This window comes from Mandrillus leucophaeus, unplaced genomic scaffold, assembly GCF_000951045.1.
Source record: "Mandrillus leucophaeus isolate KB7577 unplaced genomic scaffold, Mleu.le_1.0 Scaffold66, whole genome shotgun sequence".
NCBI lineage: Eukaryota > Metazoa > Chordata > Mammalia > Primates > Cercopithecidae > Mandrillus > Mandrillus leucophaeus.
In genome coordinates, this window is record NW_012107141.1 from 4,555,775 (window position 1) to 4,570,969 (window position 15,195).

The following is a 15,195-nucleotide window of genomic DNA, read 5'->3' on the forward strand; positions in this document are numbered from 1 at the left end:
AATCATAGATATTTGTAACATGGGGAAAAAATTCAGAACTGAGACTGAGAGTAAAATATACTTGAGAGAACAGAAAATCTAACAGAAAAAATTAAAAGAGATTCCTTTTTCTATTTCTTACAATCAGAGCATCAGAGGTTGCGTGGGCACTGGGCAACATGGAAGGTGATAGTTGTTTATCTTTCTTCTCCCTTATGATGACTATTTCTGTAAATAATTAGTCCAGATCTACATTCTTCAAACTATGGCTTTAATATCTTGCTACTCCATGAAAACTTCTAGCGTCACATATAATTCTCCACATTGTCTTCTCAAGTTTTCCGCCATCTCTCACAACACTGTTATATAATTTGATGCTATGGACTGAAAATGTAAGAGGGACAATAACAGAAAAACATTTTCTATGATAATATTAAATGGATTACTAAAAAATTTCAAGACTAAAAACTTGCCTCAGGCACACTTTGACTCAATAATTCCACTAGAAACTTTATCCTACAGAAATACACAAAGATATATATAAGAAAGTTCATTTGCAACATTGTCAGCATTAGTGAAAAACTGGGAAGCAACCCAAATGCCCAGCAACAAATTAAATAAATTATTAATATATCCATACAAAGAAACACCATGCAGCAATTCAAGAGAATAAACTACTCCTATACACTTACAAGGAAAGTCCTCTAAAATAAAATCTCAAGTGGGAGAAAAATTGAAGAATGGTCTGTATACACTAATACATATACAAAAATGTGTTGCTGTTACTAGAGGAAAAAACTGTAAGGGGACACAGCAATCCTAATGAGGATTCCTGGGACTTTTGTATTTTATATACTTCCATAATGTTTGAACATAAAAGGAAAAAAGCATAGATCTTCGTTTTTTTTAATGGAAATCAGAAAAAACCGATTAAGAATGGAAATAGGAATAGTTATATCCGAATGGTACAAAAAGTATTGGCAACTGTCTTGCAAAGAGGTCCTCAGTAAGTCTACCAACCCAGGTCACAGTCAACTGCTAGAGGAACATAGGCTGCCTCTGAAATGCCTGTCATCAAAGGTGGTATCCTTCTGGCCAACCAGCAAATGGAATTCCCAAGCAGATCAGCTAACAATCTTTTAAACTCAAAAGTCTGTTTTACAGAATAATATGCTGCAGTGAATACCAATGAGTCAATATTATAATATCTTTGTATAGCAAGTAGGCATGGGAGGCACAGATGCCTTGGCCAAGAGAATCAGAGTACAAGAGCTAGTTCCTAAAAGCTTCAACTAGAGGAACTTTCATTATCTGTTTGGGCCCCTGTTCCCATGCATTTTGCAAGGATGAACCACAGAATCCTAAATTTTCAACCAACAGAAGTCAATGTTTGTGCACTGTTCTTACATCTGCCCAACATACAGAACTCTTCTAGCAGAAATCAAGCATCATTGGTTAAATTCTCAAGTCAATCAGACTAGAAAAGAATATAAAAGGAGAAAAATTTCAAGAGGAGAAAGAAGACCCTTTTATTTGGAGCCGATTCTGAAAAGTGGTAAGTACACTTACTTTATAGCCTACCCTAAGTAATGGAAAAAACATAGTATTATTGGTGATAGAGGTAGACATAATGTTGATGCTGATGATAATAAAAAGACTGCCTTTTAATGTAGGGACATAGGAATTCCCAAGCTATGAAACTATAGATTAATGGTTTAAAACGCATTCCTGCCACAATTATTAAATACAAGTATATCCTAGCCTTGTCCTTTTAGATATGCAGAGGGAAGCTAAGGATCTGAATGCTGAGGAGGTGTCTCACTAAGGCTCTGACCTATATATAGTGTATACGGTGAAGCCTAAGAGGAAAAAGAAACTAAACAACCAGTTATGAGGTAGTAACAATCATCCTCCTAACAAAGAGCTGGAAAATCATCAAACAACCCTAGTCTTCCAAGTGAACATTTTAAATGTTTAAATAAATCTTTAAGTTTTCTTCAAGGAAAAATACTTCCCTTTCCAAAAAAAAACCTATTTTGTATTCAAAGGAAAAATGTAAAAATACCAACACCACAAAGTATGACACTTTCTGTGATAAAGATCACAGTAGGATAAATAACAGATTTATTATATAAAAGGAGGATAAATCATGGTCTTTAAGTATCCTTGTAGAACACTGCCAGGTTAAAAGTTCTGGGGATGAGATGCCTATTGCTGTCTTTATTGCAAGAACTTCTCTATCTCAGTGCTTCAAAGTAATTGATTCATATGAAAAATTCCTTTCCCTTATATTTAGGGTGTATAACCCTCAAACATCATTAAAGACTCACATAAACTTCCTTGCTTCATTCATCATCTAAGGTGCCTGCCTGTTTTAAAGTCATCAATCCTTATGTTCCCTGATTCTTAGGTTTGTCATTTCTAGAGTGTGGAAAAGGAATAAAAGGATAATGAAGAATCTTTGCACCAGTATCTCAGAAAGAATGCTCAGTGTCATGACATAACTGTGGCAACAATAAAGACTTAATATTCCTGGAATCAACTTGGTCTGAAGGTTTTTCCAGGCAGACCTAAAAGTCTTAATCTAGAGCAAAGCTCATTTTGCTTTACCTAACCTACACTGCTAACCTGTCAACCCCACAACTATAAATTACCCTTTTCTTTTGGCAAAGCCTCATAATGTGCTCTAGTATTGCTTAAATAATGTGCCTTTTTAGATCACGAACAGAACCCATAAATCTGGCTGTGACAACCCCAAGGGGCTGCACTCTGCAGATGAATGTTATCCATCAATATCTCACCCTTGGTCCTCAGTTATCACCATCAGTGAAGGGCAGGCCTTGAACTCACTGAAATAACTTTTGTTTTTTCTCTCTTCAGAACTTTTCAAATATCTTTTTTTTGAGACAGAGTCTCACTCTGTCACCCAGGCTGGAGTGCAGTGGTGCCATCTTGGCTCACTGCAACCTCCGCCTCCTTAGTTCAAGTGATTCTCCTGCCTCAGCCTCCCAAGTAGCTGGGATTACAGGCATCTGCCAACACGCCCAGGTAATTTTTTATATTTTTAGTAGAGACGGGTTTCGCCATGTTGGCCAAGCTGGTCTCGAACTCCTGACCTCAAGTGATCTGCCCGCCTCAGTCTCCCAAAGTGATGGGATTACAGGTGTGAGCCACCATGCCCAGCCTCAAATGTCTTCTAATAAGTGTAAGCCAAGCACTTTAATAAAATGCCAATTTGTTTTATCCATTACTCCTTCTTCAGTCATCTCTTCCTTTGGGCAGTCTCTAAAAATGTCAATACCTGAAGGAGCTTGACTTCTGCCTTTTGATATGCTAAATTCCCTCTCAAATGACAGCAAATTGAGTTTTTTGTTTAATCTATACATAATTTCCCTATAAATTAAAAAAATGTTGTTCCCCTGTTGGCTGTCCATCTGAATGACACCAGCCTCTCTGGCCAACAGAAAAAGAATATCCTACGACTACCTGTGGCCTCTCCAGGTTCCTCCTCTAGTACCACACTTGCAGAAATGAGTACCAAAGGACAAGAGCTTGGTCATAACCCTCTTTCACCAGAGGTACCGTTCACTTACCTGCAATACTTCCCCATCACCTGAACCACCTGTCTCAAAAGTATGACTGAAGAATAAAAGAGCACCAGGACCAGAGAGGCACAGAATGGAGCTTCCAACAGCGTGGCAACCCCAAGGGCCGCCCCTCCCCCCCACCTAGTGCCATTTCTCACTTTGGCCTTACCTCGCTGGGTCTGGGTAAATTGGGTGCTCTCTGGATCCTGCTCCATCATAACGGGATAATGAAATGAGGGAAGATTCCAGCAGCCTCCTAGCAGAGATTAAAAAAATGGCAATAATCCCTGTCAATTACCAACTCAGAGGTCATTCATAAGGAAAAACGGGGGAGAGATACACAACTTCCCCCTTTTGCAGCCAGCTAATGCCTGTTATCTGAGATCACACCCTTCTACAAGCTAAGTAGGTAGAGACATAAATAAATGAAGAGCTGCAGAGCTCCCACACTGGACATGACCACTGCATTCTGCTGAATACTGCTCTTCAATGAGAAATGAACAAGTGCTTCAGAGACATGATCTTCTTTCTATTTGCAGTATTTCCAGTAGACAAATAGAAGGTTCGGATCAACACAGGAGGGAAAAATTAGGCACACACAGAAATTATCACATAGTGCTAACATTTATCTTGGTGTTCGGTTCCTCCATGCCATCATCATCCACATCCACTTACTGTCTATCCATTCTGCTCTGCCCATGCTCTTTTGTGAGAATGAGTACTCCTCAGATATATAACTGTAATATATCTATTAAAAATATAAATATATATAAGAGTACCTCACAGGCTCTCAACTGACAACTTTTACTTATATAATCTAGCCCAATCACAAATTCAACTGATCATATGTGATACATACATTTTATTGAACACTTTTTTTGATGCCAGGTAATAGGTAATATACTGAGCACTTCATATGTATTTCTTTGTTTAAACCTCACCACAACCTAGAAAGGTAGGTATGACTACATACATGAGAACACTGGGCCCAGAAGTTAAAGTATTTCACTCTGTGGCACGTAACTATTAAGAGATAGTGACAGGACTCCAGGGAAGGCCTGTCTTAACTCCAAAATGCCTCAAACCTCTATTTTGTACCGCAGGACCTTCCAGGGTCCAGGCAGGAAGCAAGTGCATATGTATTCACTATGATCAATGGAGACTGACAAACAGGAAGGTCTATGGCCCATCGTTCACCTCCAGCCAATTGTTACCAAGCTAGAATATAGGCTCAGTATTGCTGGCTTTTCCTATACTTTAAGGAAAGCCAGAAATGTGGACTTTTGCGTAAAATCTCCTGATTGTTAAATTTTAGCTACAACTTTTTAAAAATTTTTTAATTTTTTTTTACAAGGGCCAGTTAGAACACAAATGATAAACATGGCCCAGGGGCTCCCTGGTTTGCCATGTCTGACATGGTGCTTCCCAACTCATATGTGCCTTGGCAGCCAATCAAGCTCCTGCCCCAGAACATGTTTCAAAGGAAATGGTCTCAGAGAGAACGCATATTCTTCCTCTCCAGCAGCATCTTGCCTGCCATTCCTAGGAACAGGTCCCCGGCTCCCTGCCAGACTCTTCTTTAAAGCAGATCTGCAGGATAAGGACAGCAGCTACCAATCTTTTCCAATGGATTTAATTCAATTCACTGTTATTAAAACCAGCTGGCTTTAGGTATAGTCATGTGCAGTCACTTTATTCCAGCAACTGGCCCACTGCAGTATTTCCCTAACTGCCTGGGTAAGAGACATAGCAAAGGCCCTAACAACCTGGCTTGCAACCTTTCCTGTCCAGGACAACCAACGGTCAAGTAATGTTTTCTCTCTAGACAAGGCCTATATCCCCACACTTAAGACACTTGTAACAATCCTGCCACTGAACAGAGAGAACACAATGTAACCAATGAGAAAGAGAGGAAAGCAATAAAATACATCTCTCTGGTTGAAAGACTGAATCTACAGTAACATCACTATGGTTCCAGTGGCAGAAATGCTGTTTCATCAATTCCAAGACACACTTTTCACCTTTTAATGTGTCTGAGGTTGGGATGTTTTTTACAATTGTGTGACACAGTTTAATTGGCAGGAATTTTTTTTTTTTTTTTTTTTTTTAGAGACAGAGTCTGGCTATGTTGCCCAGGCTGGTCTCAAACTCCTAGCCTCAAGTGAATCTTCCTGCCTCAGCCTCCCAGAGTCCTGAGATTACAGCCATAAGTAACTGTGCCTGTCCACTGGCAGGATTTTTTTTTCATGATTTCACAGGAACACAAAATAATGGCATGTTTTAAGTCTTTGAAATACAGAATGTGTGGGATAGGTAGGGGTAGTGAGAGATACATAGTCTGGAGAAAAATGAAAAGCAAAATTTTGAGAAGAGTATTCAGGTCATGTATGCCATCTTATATAGTACTTATTTATCATTAACAAACCAGTTCTTCAGGAACTGGGTGTGAGTTGAAGAATGGAAGCAAAGTCTGGGAGCAGCTGACTATCCTAGAATACCTAAGAAGCTTGTTCCACCCTTAAAGTGCTCTGGAGTTAGTCCTGAATGTCACCAAGTCCTTTCGTGTTATCCTCCAAGTGGTCGTACAGTAAGCTGAGGCCCTTTGGCAACCAGCATCTTCCATAGTGACGAAAATACACCCTTCTTGGCTGGGCGTGGTGGCTCATGCCTGTAATCCCAGCACTTTGGGAGGCCAGATGGGTGAACTGCCTGAGCTCAAGAGTTCAAGACCAGCCTGGGCAACATGATGAGACTCCATCTCTACTAAAATACAAAAAATTAGCCAGGCGTGGTTGTGCGTGCCTGTAATCCCAGCTACTTGGGAGGCTGAGGCATGAGAATCGCATGAACCTGGGAGGCAGAGGTTGCAGTGAGCTGAGATTGCACCACTGTACTCCAGCCTGGGCAATACAGTGAGACTCCATCTCAAAACAAACAAACAAACAAACAAAAATATATCCTTCTTAAGTACTTCTGCCTGGAAACTGATTACGGTAACAAAGGCAAATATTACCCCCACTCTGCTAAAGCAATGACAGTACTGAGTGAGATGAGATGATTTATTAGGAATGCTGTAAAGGAGATTCCTGATCTGAAGGGTTTGCATTAGATAACTTCAGTTTTAGTGACTCCATTTTTATTTTTTATTTTTTGAGACGGGGTCTCACTCTGTCACCCAGGTTGGAGTGCAGTGGTGCAATCTTGGCTCACTGCAATCTCAGCCTCCCAGGTTCAAGTGATTCTCCTGCCTCAGTTTCTTGAGTAGCTGGGATTACAACAGGCATGTGCCACCACACCCGGCTAATTTTTGTATTTTTAGTAGAGATGGGGTTTCACCATGTTGGTCAGGCTGGTCTCGAACTCCTGACTTTGTGATCCGCCTGCCTTGGCCTCCCAAAATGCTGGGATTACAGGTGTGAGCTAGCGTGCCGGCCTCAATGACTCCATTTTACAATCCCAAAAGTCTATTACCCACCTTAATTTCCTACCTTAATTAGGAAGACTTCTTTAAGTTGGAATAGAACCAAAATGGGAAGCTTTGTCTCTGGGGAGTCTCTGGTGAGGTTCTTTTGGAACATGCATCCCCTGTGCCTACTTACTACAGAATGTGTTGGCAACATTTGCTGCCCAGACAATACAGTGGAACTGGCAAACCACATATATATGTCACTTTACTGCTAATACACAAAAGCAGGAAAGCCAATCACCATGAATACACACATACATTGATGAAACATAAGTTCTTCATAGTTACCATACAAGTACTATCTGGAGTAAAAACAGGCTTCTCCAATTGGTGTGGAATAAAGAACTAGAGTTACTAGATGAGTAAACATCCTAGGAATGTTTACCACCATTCCTAGGAACCTCAAAGAAAGATCTTTCTTTCCAGTGTTAGCCTGTTATAGAGAGCCGTCAACAGTAAATGGTAGGAGAAAACTGAGTGCGATGGTAGTTCTGCACATTCTGCTGTGACCACCACAAATTTGACTTGACTTAGTCTATCACAAGAAATCAGGGAGGGCCTAGGAAGGGCTCAGCCAAGCTTGTTCAGGATTGAAGTTGCTATCACTGAAGCTGAAGAACAAAAAAATACAAAACCGCCCCCCACCCCCAAACGAATACTTCCTTGTTTTCTCTACTTGCCTGGTTCATTTTGTACATCACTGATGTCCAAGTGAGGTATACCAGGGGTTGTGCTATTTGATCCATTGGACAACAAGGGGGAAATACTACAACTTCTGCTATATAATATATAATTGTAACACACATGGATTACTCAAAAGCTTTTTTTTTTTTTTGGACAGAGTTTCCCTCTTTTACCCAGGCTGGAGTGCAATGGCGCGATTTCGGCTCACTGCAAACTCTGCCTCCTGGGTTGAAGCGATCCTCTTGCCTCAGCCTCCCGAGTAGCTAGGATTACAGGGGTCTACCACCACGCCCAGCTGATTTTTGTACTTTTAGTAAAGACAGGGTTTCACCATGTTGGCCAGGGCTGGTCTCAATCTCCTGACCTCAGGTGATCCGCCTGCCTCAGCCTCCCTAAGTGCTAGGATTACAGGCATGAGCCACCATGCCCAGCCAGAAAGCATTTTATTAATAAGGTGTTTTTTTTTTTTTTTAAATCTGAAGGCCACTGCTCTAATCAAACTATATATGACTTTAACAATACTAAATACTTAAAGAATAGGATAAGCTTAAATATAAAAAAAACTATAAGCATAGAAAAGTATACTCATATTTATATGTGTATATATATACGTACGTACACATACAGAGAGAACAAAAGAGGATAATAAAGCAAATGTGGCAAAATGTTAACATTTAGGGAATGTGGGTGAAGGGTATATGGGAATCCTCTGTACTATTTTTGCAACTTTTCTGCAAGTTTGGAATTATTTCAAAATGAGAAAACAAAACATACAACATACAAAAATGTTAAAGTAAAATACTGAAAAGAAAGAGATAGCCATTTGTTTTCAAAAGAATTACGGCTGGGCGCAAGTAATGGATGGAAAAAGCCATCAAAAATGCATATTAAGCCCTGCTAAAATCATAACAGGCACATAATTCAAGCTGTGAAATCCCTCACATTTTAAAAAGAATGCAACTATTTTTTCTTTCCCTAATTAATATTCTGAATTATTTGCAAAGAGGTTCCCTGTATCAGCTGTATTCTTGATCACTAGGAATACAATTTTTAAAATAGTCAAAGAAAGCTCTGGAAAAGAAAAAAAGTGGTCGGAGCCGATCAACTGAAAGAAAAGAACCTTCACTTCATTATTTTATTTTATTTCAGTTTTTGAGACAGAGTCTCTGTCACCCAGGCTGGAGTGCGGTGGCGCGATCTTGGCTAACTGCAACTTCTGCTTCCCATGCTTAAGCAATTCTCTTGCCTCAGCCGCCCAAGTAGCTGGGACTACAGGCGTGTGCCACCACGCCTGGCTAATTTTTGTATTTTTAGTAGAGACAGGATTTTACTATGTTGGCCAGGCTGGTCTTGAACTCCTGGCCTCAAGTGATCCACCCATGTCGGCCTCCCAATGTGCTGGGATTACAGGCATGCGCCACTGAGCCTGGCCCCTTCACTTCAAATTCAATGGATATCAGGGTTGAGGTGCAGAAAGTCTGGGTACTAGTCCATATGGAATAAACAGGCTGTGGACAACTCCTCCTTACTAAAAAATTATACCCTGAAGATACTCTTTTAACTGGTTGTCAGATCACAGAGAAAAATCAATATCCTAAAGCAAACAAACATGTCCGGACTTTCTCCAACCACCGGAAACAATCAATTGCTAGAACTCTCTGGCCTCTACTGTTAGGGAATGCTGGCTCCCAGAAGGTAAGATGCCACTGGTGCCCCATGCCTAATGAGTAACTTTACAGCCTGGCTTTAATGTCTGGATGGCAACTGTTATTTCCATCTAGAAGAGCCAAATCCAAATTAACAGCTTCCTTCTGCCTAGGAAATAAAATCCAGATTCCTCAGCAGGGCATTCGGTATTCAAGCTTTGCAGCCAAATGTCTCATTCCTTTTGGATATACTATATGCTCTAGTCCAGTGGTTTACAAACTTTTTGGTCCCAGGACTCCTTTAACACTCTTAAAAATTATGAGGATCCCGGTGGCTCACGCCTGTAATCCTAGCACTTCGGGAGGCCAAGATGGGCGGATCACCTGAGGTTGGGAGTTCGAGACCAACCTGACCAACATGGAGAAACCTCGTCTCCACTAAAAAATACAAAATTAGCCAGGCATGGTGGCACATGCCTGTAATCCCAGCTACTCAGGTGGCTGAGGCAGGAGAATCGCTTGAACCCAGTAAGCAGAGATTGCAGTGACCCAAGATGGCGCCATCGCACTCCAGCCTGGGCAACAAGAGCGAAACTCTGTCTCAAAAAAAAAAAAAAAAAATTATGAGGCTCCTAAAGAGATTTCATTTGTATGGGTTTCCACGAGCAATATTTAATTTCAATTTTGAAATTAAAACTGAAAAAATTTTAATACACAAGCACACATTCAATTAGCCATCAGGATGATAGCCTCATTACATGTCACGGAGCCTCTAGAAAACACTATACTTGTGAAAGAATGAGAGTGAAAAACACAAAGAATGTCTCAGCATTCTTATAAAAATAGTTTTGACTTTCGGGATCCATTGTTCTAGCTAAACTAAACACACCCTCACTATCCCACCTACGTTATTTATCTTGGCAATTTCTTCTTTCTGGAAAGTTCCTTTTCCTTATTACTGTCTGTAAAAAGCCTTCAAAGCTCAAATACTTGACTCCTCCAGCCAGAAGTTCACCCTCTCTTCCCCAGTGCCTCATAGCATTTTGTACCTCTCTTAAGAGGCCTTCTCAAGTCACCCAGTAACTTATGTCTTGTCTTAGCTTCTGGACTAGAAGCTACATGAAAACAGGTACTGGATCCAAGTCATCCCCATCAAAACTCACATCCTAATTAACACGTAATAGGAAACCAACAAATATCTAAGTGATGAATCAGCAGGCCTGACCAGACTTGGAAGAACAAGCAAGAAGACATATCTGATTGCCCCTCACTGGCCACAAGACTCTCAGACAAGGTTGCTAGATGCCCAAAAACTCACACTAAAACTCCTGAAGGAACAAGGTTTTCAGAAACTGCTTACATCACCTTCATCCCCTCTGGTCACTTATGCTGCTCAGGTTAAAGTGCTGACATAGTTGTCCTGATAAATGCAGTGCAGTCTGGTCCCTGGGAGGCTTATTAAATCAAAAAGCCAGAGGCTGGATACTTGCCTGGGAAACTACCACTGATGTTCCTGGACTGTAAATTGCCAAAAGAGACCCCCATAAGGGAAAGAGGGCAATGTTTGCCAGGGGATGAAGGGGCAGGAGGCCAAATAAACTTGAATGCACTGTGGCTTTCTTCATTTCTGAATCTTGCTCTGCAACTCCCCGATCTCTGCCTTGGCGCATGCCTGGGTTGGGAGATGACAAGCCCTTATTCTTTGTAAAAAATAATTGTGTGTTCTGAAACGACACCTCTATTATGATTTCCAAATTGACATCTCTGCTCTAATGCAGAGGCATCCAAGCCTCCCCATTTCACACACTAGTAATTATCGTTTAAGTTATCCAACGATAGGCATTCATCTGATCGCTGCAGGGCCCCCTAGTTTGAGGGGTGCACTTAAAGCATGTGATGCAGTTGCCAGCAGAGACTGGCAGGCAATTCCTGCCCCTAATGTGGGGTGGGTCAAGGCAAGGTGGCACTGCTAAAATGCTAGTAACCTCAGGAAAAAAATAGACATACTACAGAAACACACCACAGTGCCTATAGTGTAGATCAGTCTTATTTTAGCATTATCAAATATAAACAATTCACAGAGTGCAAAACAATGCTTTTCACCAGAAATGCTTAAAAAAATCTTTATAAAACATTAATGTACTCCCCAGTGCCTCTGGGCAGTGAGCAATAGATGGCACAACATAGTCACAGATAGCAAAAGGGAAGAGGCTGGAAACAGAATGTATACATAATGTGCAATCATGTATCTAGCATTACAAAAGTCTTGTCTGAAAAGTCAGCCGGATCCCCCTGGGAACATATGACCTCTGCTAACTGTCTGGTGGGTAGTTATTTTTAATACATTTGTAAGATGACTGGTTGGCACTATGCTTAGCTCATATATACCCTCAACACATTACACTATAGTTATAAGACTTGAATGTATAATAAAACCTCACTTTTGTTAGCGAGTAAACTCAAAGGCTCAAGTCAATCTACATGGACATCTTTACTTAGTATCCAAATCCATTTCTCTGGGAGATTTGGGAGGTCTGCTCACAGACCACAGACTTTTTTTTTTTAACCCGGAATTTAGCATCAGAGGCTTTTCACCAGAAGATGAGTAAGACCAAATCTGTTAAAAAAAAAAAAAGGTCCACAGCTAGTTTTGATGCCACATGCACACATGCCCCCCACATGCAACAGGTGGGATATATAGGTTTAGACTGTAACAGGCAGTGCATCCTAATTCACTGATTTCCCCCTGGAATTTATAGAATTCCATAATGTTGAATTCTTAGCTAATTTTATTCAGAAGCACAGACAAATCCTTAAACACCAACCTCCAGGCCAACTAAGTCTACAAAGAATATACTGGTAGAATCATTTATTGCTGTGATACTAGCAAGCCTGTGAAGGTCTTAAAAAACATTTTTTCACTTCCACATTTCTGATCTGAAACTTTAAAAACCCTTGACCAAGGCCATTCATTAAGAAGTGACAGGCCCTTGACCCTGGTATACTGCAAACACTATATAATAGGAAGTAAAATCTTAGGACCAATATCAGAAAGGCAAAGCGAGTTAGTACGTGAAGCCTCAAGAGAACGGGGGAAAAGCAAAGCACAGTGTGCTGGGCTATTTATTAACCAGAGGCAAAGAGGCCAATTTCCCAGCTCATATCTGTCCATGGAATGAGGTTTCTAGAATTTGCAGAAATATGAGGGCAGAGACTACAACTGGGACCCCAAACAATCCACTGTTAGCCCTTGAGTTAACATGAAGCTCAGAGCACAATCACTTTTCTTATATCCAAGGTTCATTCTGAACTGCTTCTCTTAGTGACATCTGATTTCACTGATTCGTCTGTGGGGATGTACTACTTGCCCTTCCACCCTGATCTTGATTTCAGCAACCACCCTGATTCCTTTTGGACTCAGCATTTGACTCTACTGAAATAATTTCTCCACCATTTCCTCTGTCTAGACAACATGAAATTGTCATAAATGACACCTAAAGTACAATTAGTAGAGAAACTGCAATTTCCACTCTCCTCCCCCGTTCCCAAAAAGATTGGCACATTAACGTCCTCCAGCATGTCAATCAATACTACCCTGAGGAGGATTAACTCTGTACAGTCTGGAAGCCATTCAATTCCCAGCTTGCTAAAAATTATGCATTCCCCCCTCCCCGTACTATAATTAGAACATGTAAATTGCCTTCTTTTTACTAGCACTAATGGCTATAATCTCAGAGTTCTGAATGCCTGCTAAATCGATACCTGTGTAAAAAGTCCTTACAAACACCACTTTAACCAGCTGCGTTTTATTTAGAAAAATCAGAGACAAAAGACAAAAGGTAAGGCAGAAGAGGAGAGAAGCAATGAGAGAAAGGAATGACGCAAGACCACCAGAACCAGGCAGTACTATTAACTATCGTAAGATGGTTTGAACCCACTGACAATTCCTTATGAGATGTCATATTTTTATTTATATATTTATGTTTGAGACAGAGTTTCGCTCTTGTTGCCCAGGCTGGAGTGCAATGGCACGATCTAGGCTCACTGCAACCTACGCCTCCTGATTTCAAGCAATTATCCTGCCTCAGCCTCCCAAGTAGCTGGGATTACAGAGATGTGCCACCATGCCCTGCTAATTTTGTATTTTTAGTAGAGACAGGGTTTCACCATGCTGGCCAGGCTGGTCTCAAACTCCTGACCTCGGGTGATCCGCCCATCTTGGCCTCCCAAAGTGCTGGGATTACAGGCGTGAGCCACCGCGCCCGGCCTAATGTCATATTTTTAAAACCCAGCAAGATCAAAGGACAACAAATCATGAAATAATTTACCAGTGCTTTTCAAGGGGAGTGGGATGCCCCCCAGAAATGTGGCAATATCTGCTGACATTTTTGGTTGTTGCTTCTGGGTGCTAGAGCACGACTGGCATGTGATAGGTGAAGACCAGGAATGGTGCTAAACATTCTGCCATGCACAGGACAGCCTCCCATGGTGAGGAATTATCCAGCCCCAAATGTCAATAGTGCTGCTGTTATAAAACCTTCTGATATATCTTAGTGGTCTGAGACTAACCAAGAAAACTCTGAGTAACTAAAATATGAGGCAATTTAGTGTTTGAGCCTTAGAATCAGACAGATTGCAGTTTAAATTCCATCTTGTGTCACCTACTAGCTGTGAGACCGTGGGCAAGTTCATTATCCTCTGCTTCCACATTTGAGGGGAAATCCCTTTTAAGTAAGAACCTGTGTCAAGTACAGTAGCCAGTACACAGTCTAATAAACAGCCATTATTTTTTTCTTCCTTAGATTACAGCTCCCAAAATATCTGTAGGGAGTATGATGCCCTCTGTCCACTCAAGTCACTATGCCTAAAAAGGTACTTTGTCAGAAAGAAAGACATGTTGAAGAAGGGTGAATACTATAAAGGTATAAACAGGGGCACCTGAGCCCTGAGAATCACATGCACCCCATCCACATAAACCAACAAGAACAGTCAAGCATCCATCTACCAACCTATGTGTTGGTCCATCCAATCAGTGATTCAAACAGAAATACTGAATGCCTTCTGTTGCTTATATATATTAGTACTATGTAAAATATAGATGTGGGCTGGGCATGATGTCTCACGCCTGTAACCCAGCACTTTGGGAGGCTGAGGCAAGAGGATACCTTGAGCCCAGGAGTTCGAGACCAGCTCGGTCAACATAGGGAGACCTCATCTCTACAAGAAATTTAAAAATTGGCTGGGCATGATGGCACATGCCTAAGTCTCAGCTACTTGGGAGGCTGAGGCAGGAGGATTGCTTGGGCCATGGAGGTTGAGGCTGCAGTGAGCTGAGATCGTATCACTGCATTCCAGCCTGCGCGACCAACTGAAACCCTGTTTCAAAAATAAAAAAAATAAATAGGCCAGGCACGGTGGCTCACACCACACTTTGGGAGGTCAAGGTTGGTAGATCATCTGAGGTCAGGAGTTCAAGACCAGCTGAGCCATGTTCCAAAGGGCGAAATCTTGTCTCTACTAAAAATACAAAAACTTAGCTGGGTCAAGGCTGGGCACAGTGGCTCATGCCTGTAATCCCAGCACTTTGGAAGGCCGAAGTGGGTGGATCACTTGAGGTCAGGAGTTTGAGACCAGCCTGACCAACACAGTGAAACCCTGTCTCTATTAAAAATACAAAAATTAGCCGGGAGTGGTGGCACATGCCTGTAGTCCCAGCTACTCTGGTGGCTGAGGCAGAAGAATCATTTGAATCCGGGAGGCAGAGGTTGCAGTGACCTGAGATGGTGCCATTGCACTCCAACCTGGGCAACAGAGCAAGACTCCGTCTCAAAAA

The 15,195-nt window shown here is 41.4% G+C and overlaps 1 protein-coding gene across 1 annotated transcript in view; it reads right to left on the reverse strand.

The window, feature by feature from the left end:
• The window catches only part of AMBRA1 (autophagy/beclin-1 regulator 1), a 197,754-nt gene that overhangs the window by 117,493 nt on the left and 65,066 nt on the right, over positions 1-15,195 (reverse strand). Inside the window, exon 9 of the mRNA XM_012001381.1 lies at positions 3,736-3,822. Within this exon, the coding sequence (XP_011856771.1) occupies positions 3,736-3,822 (87 nt within the window). The remainder of the gene's footprint in view (positions 1-3,735; positions 3,823-15,195) is intronic.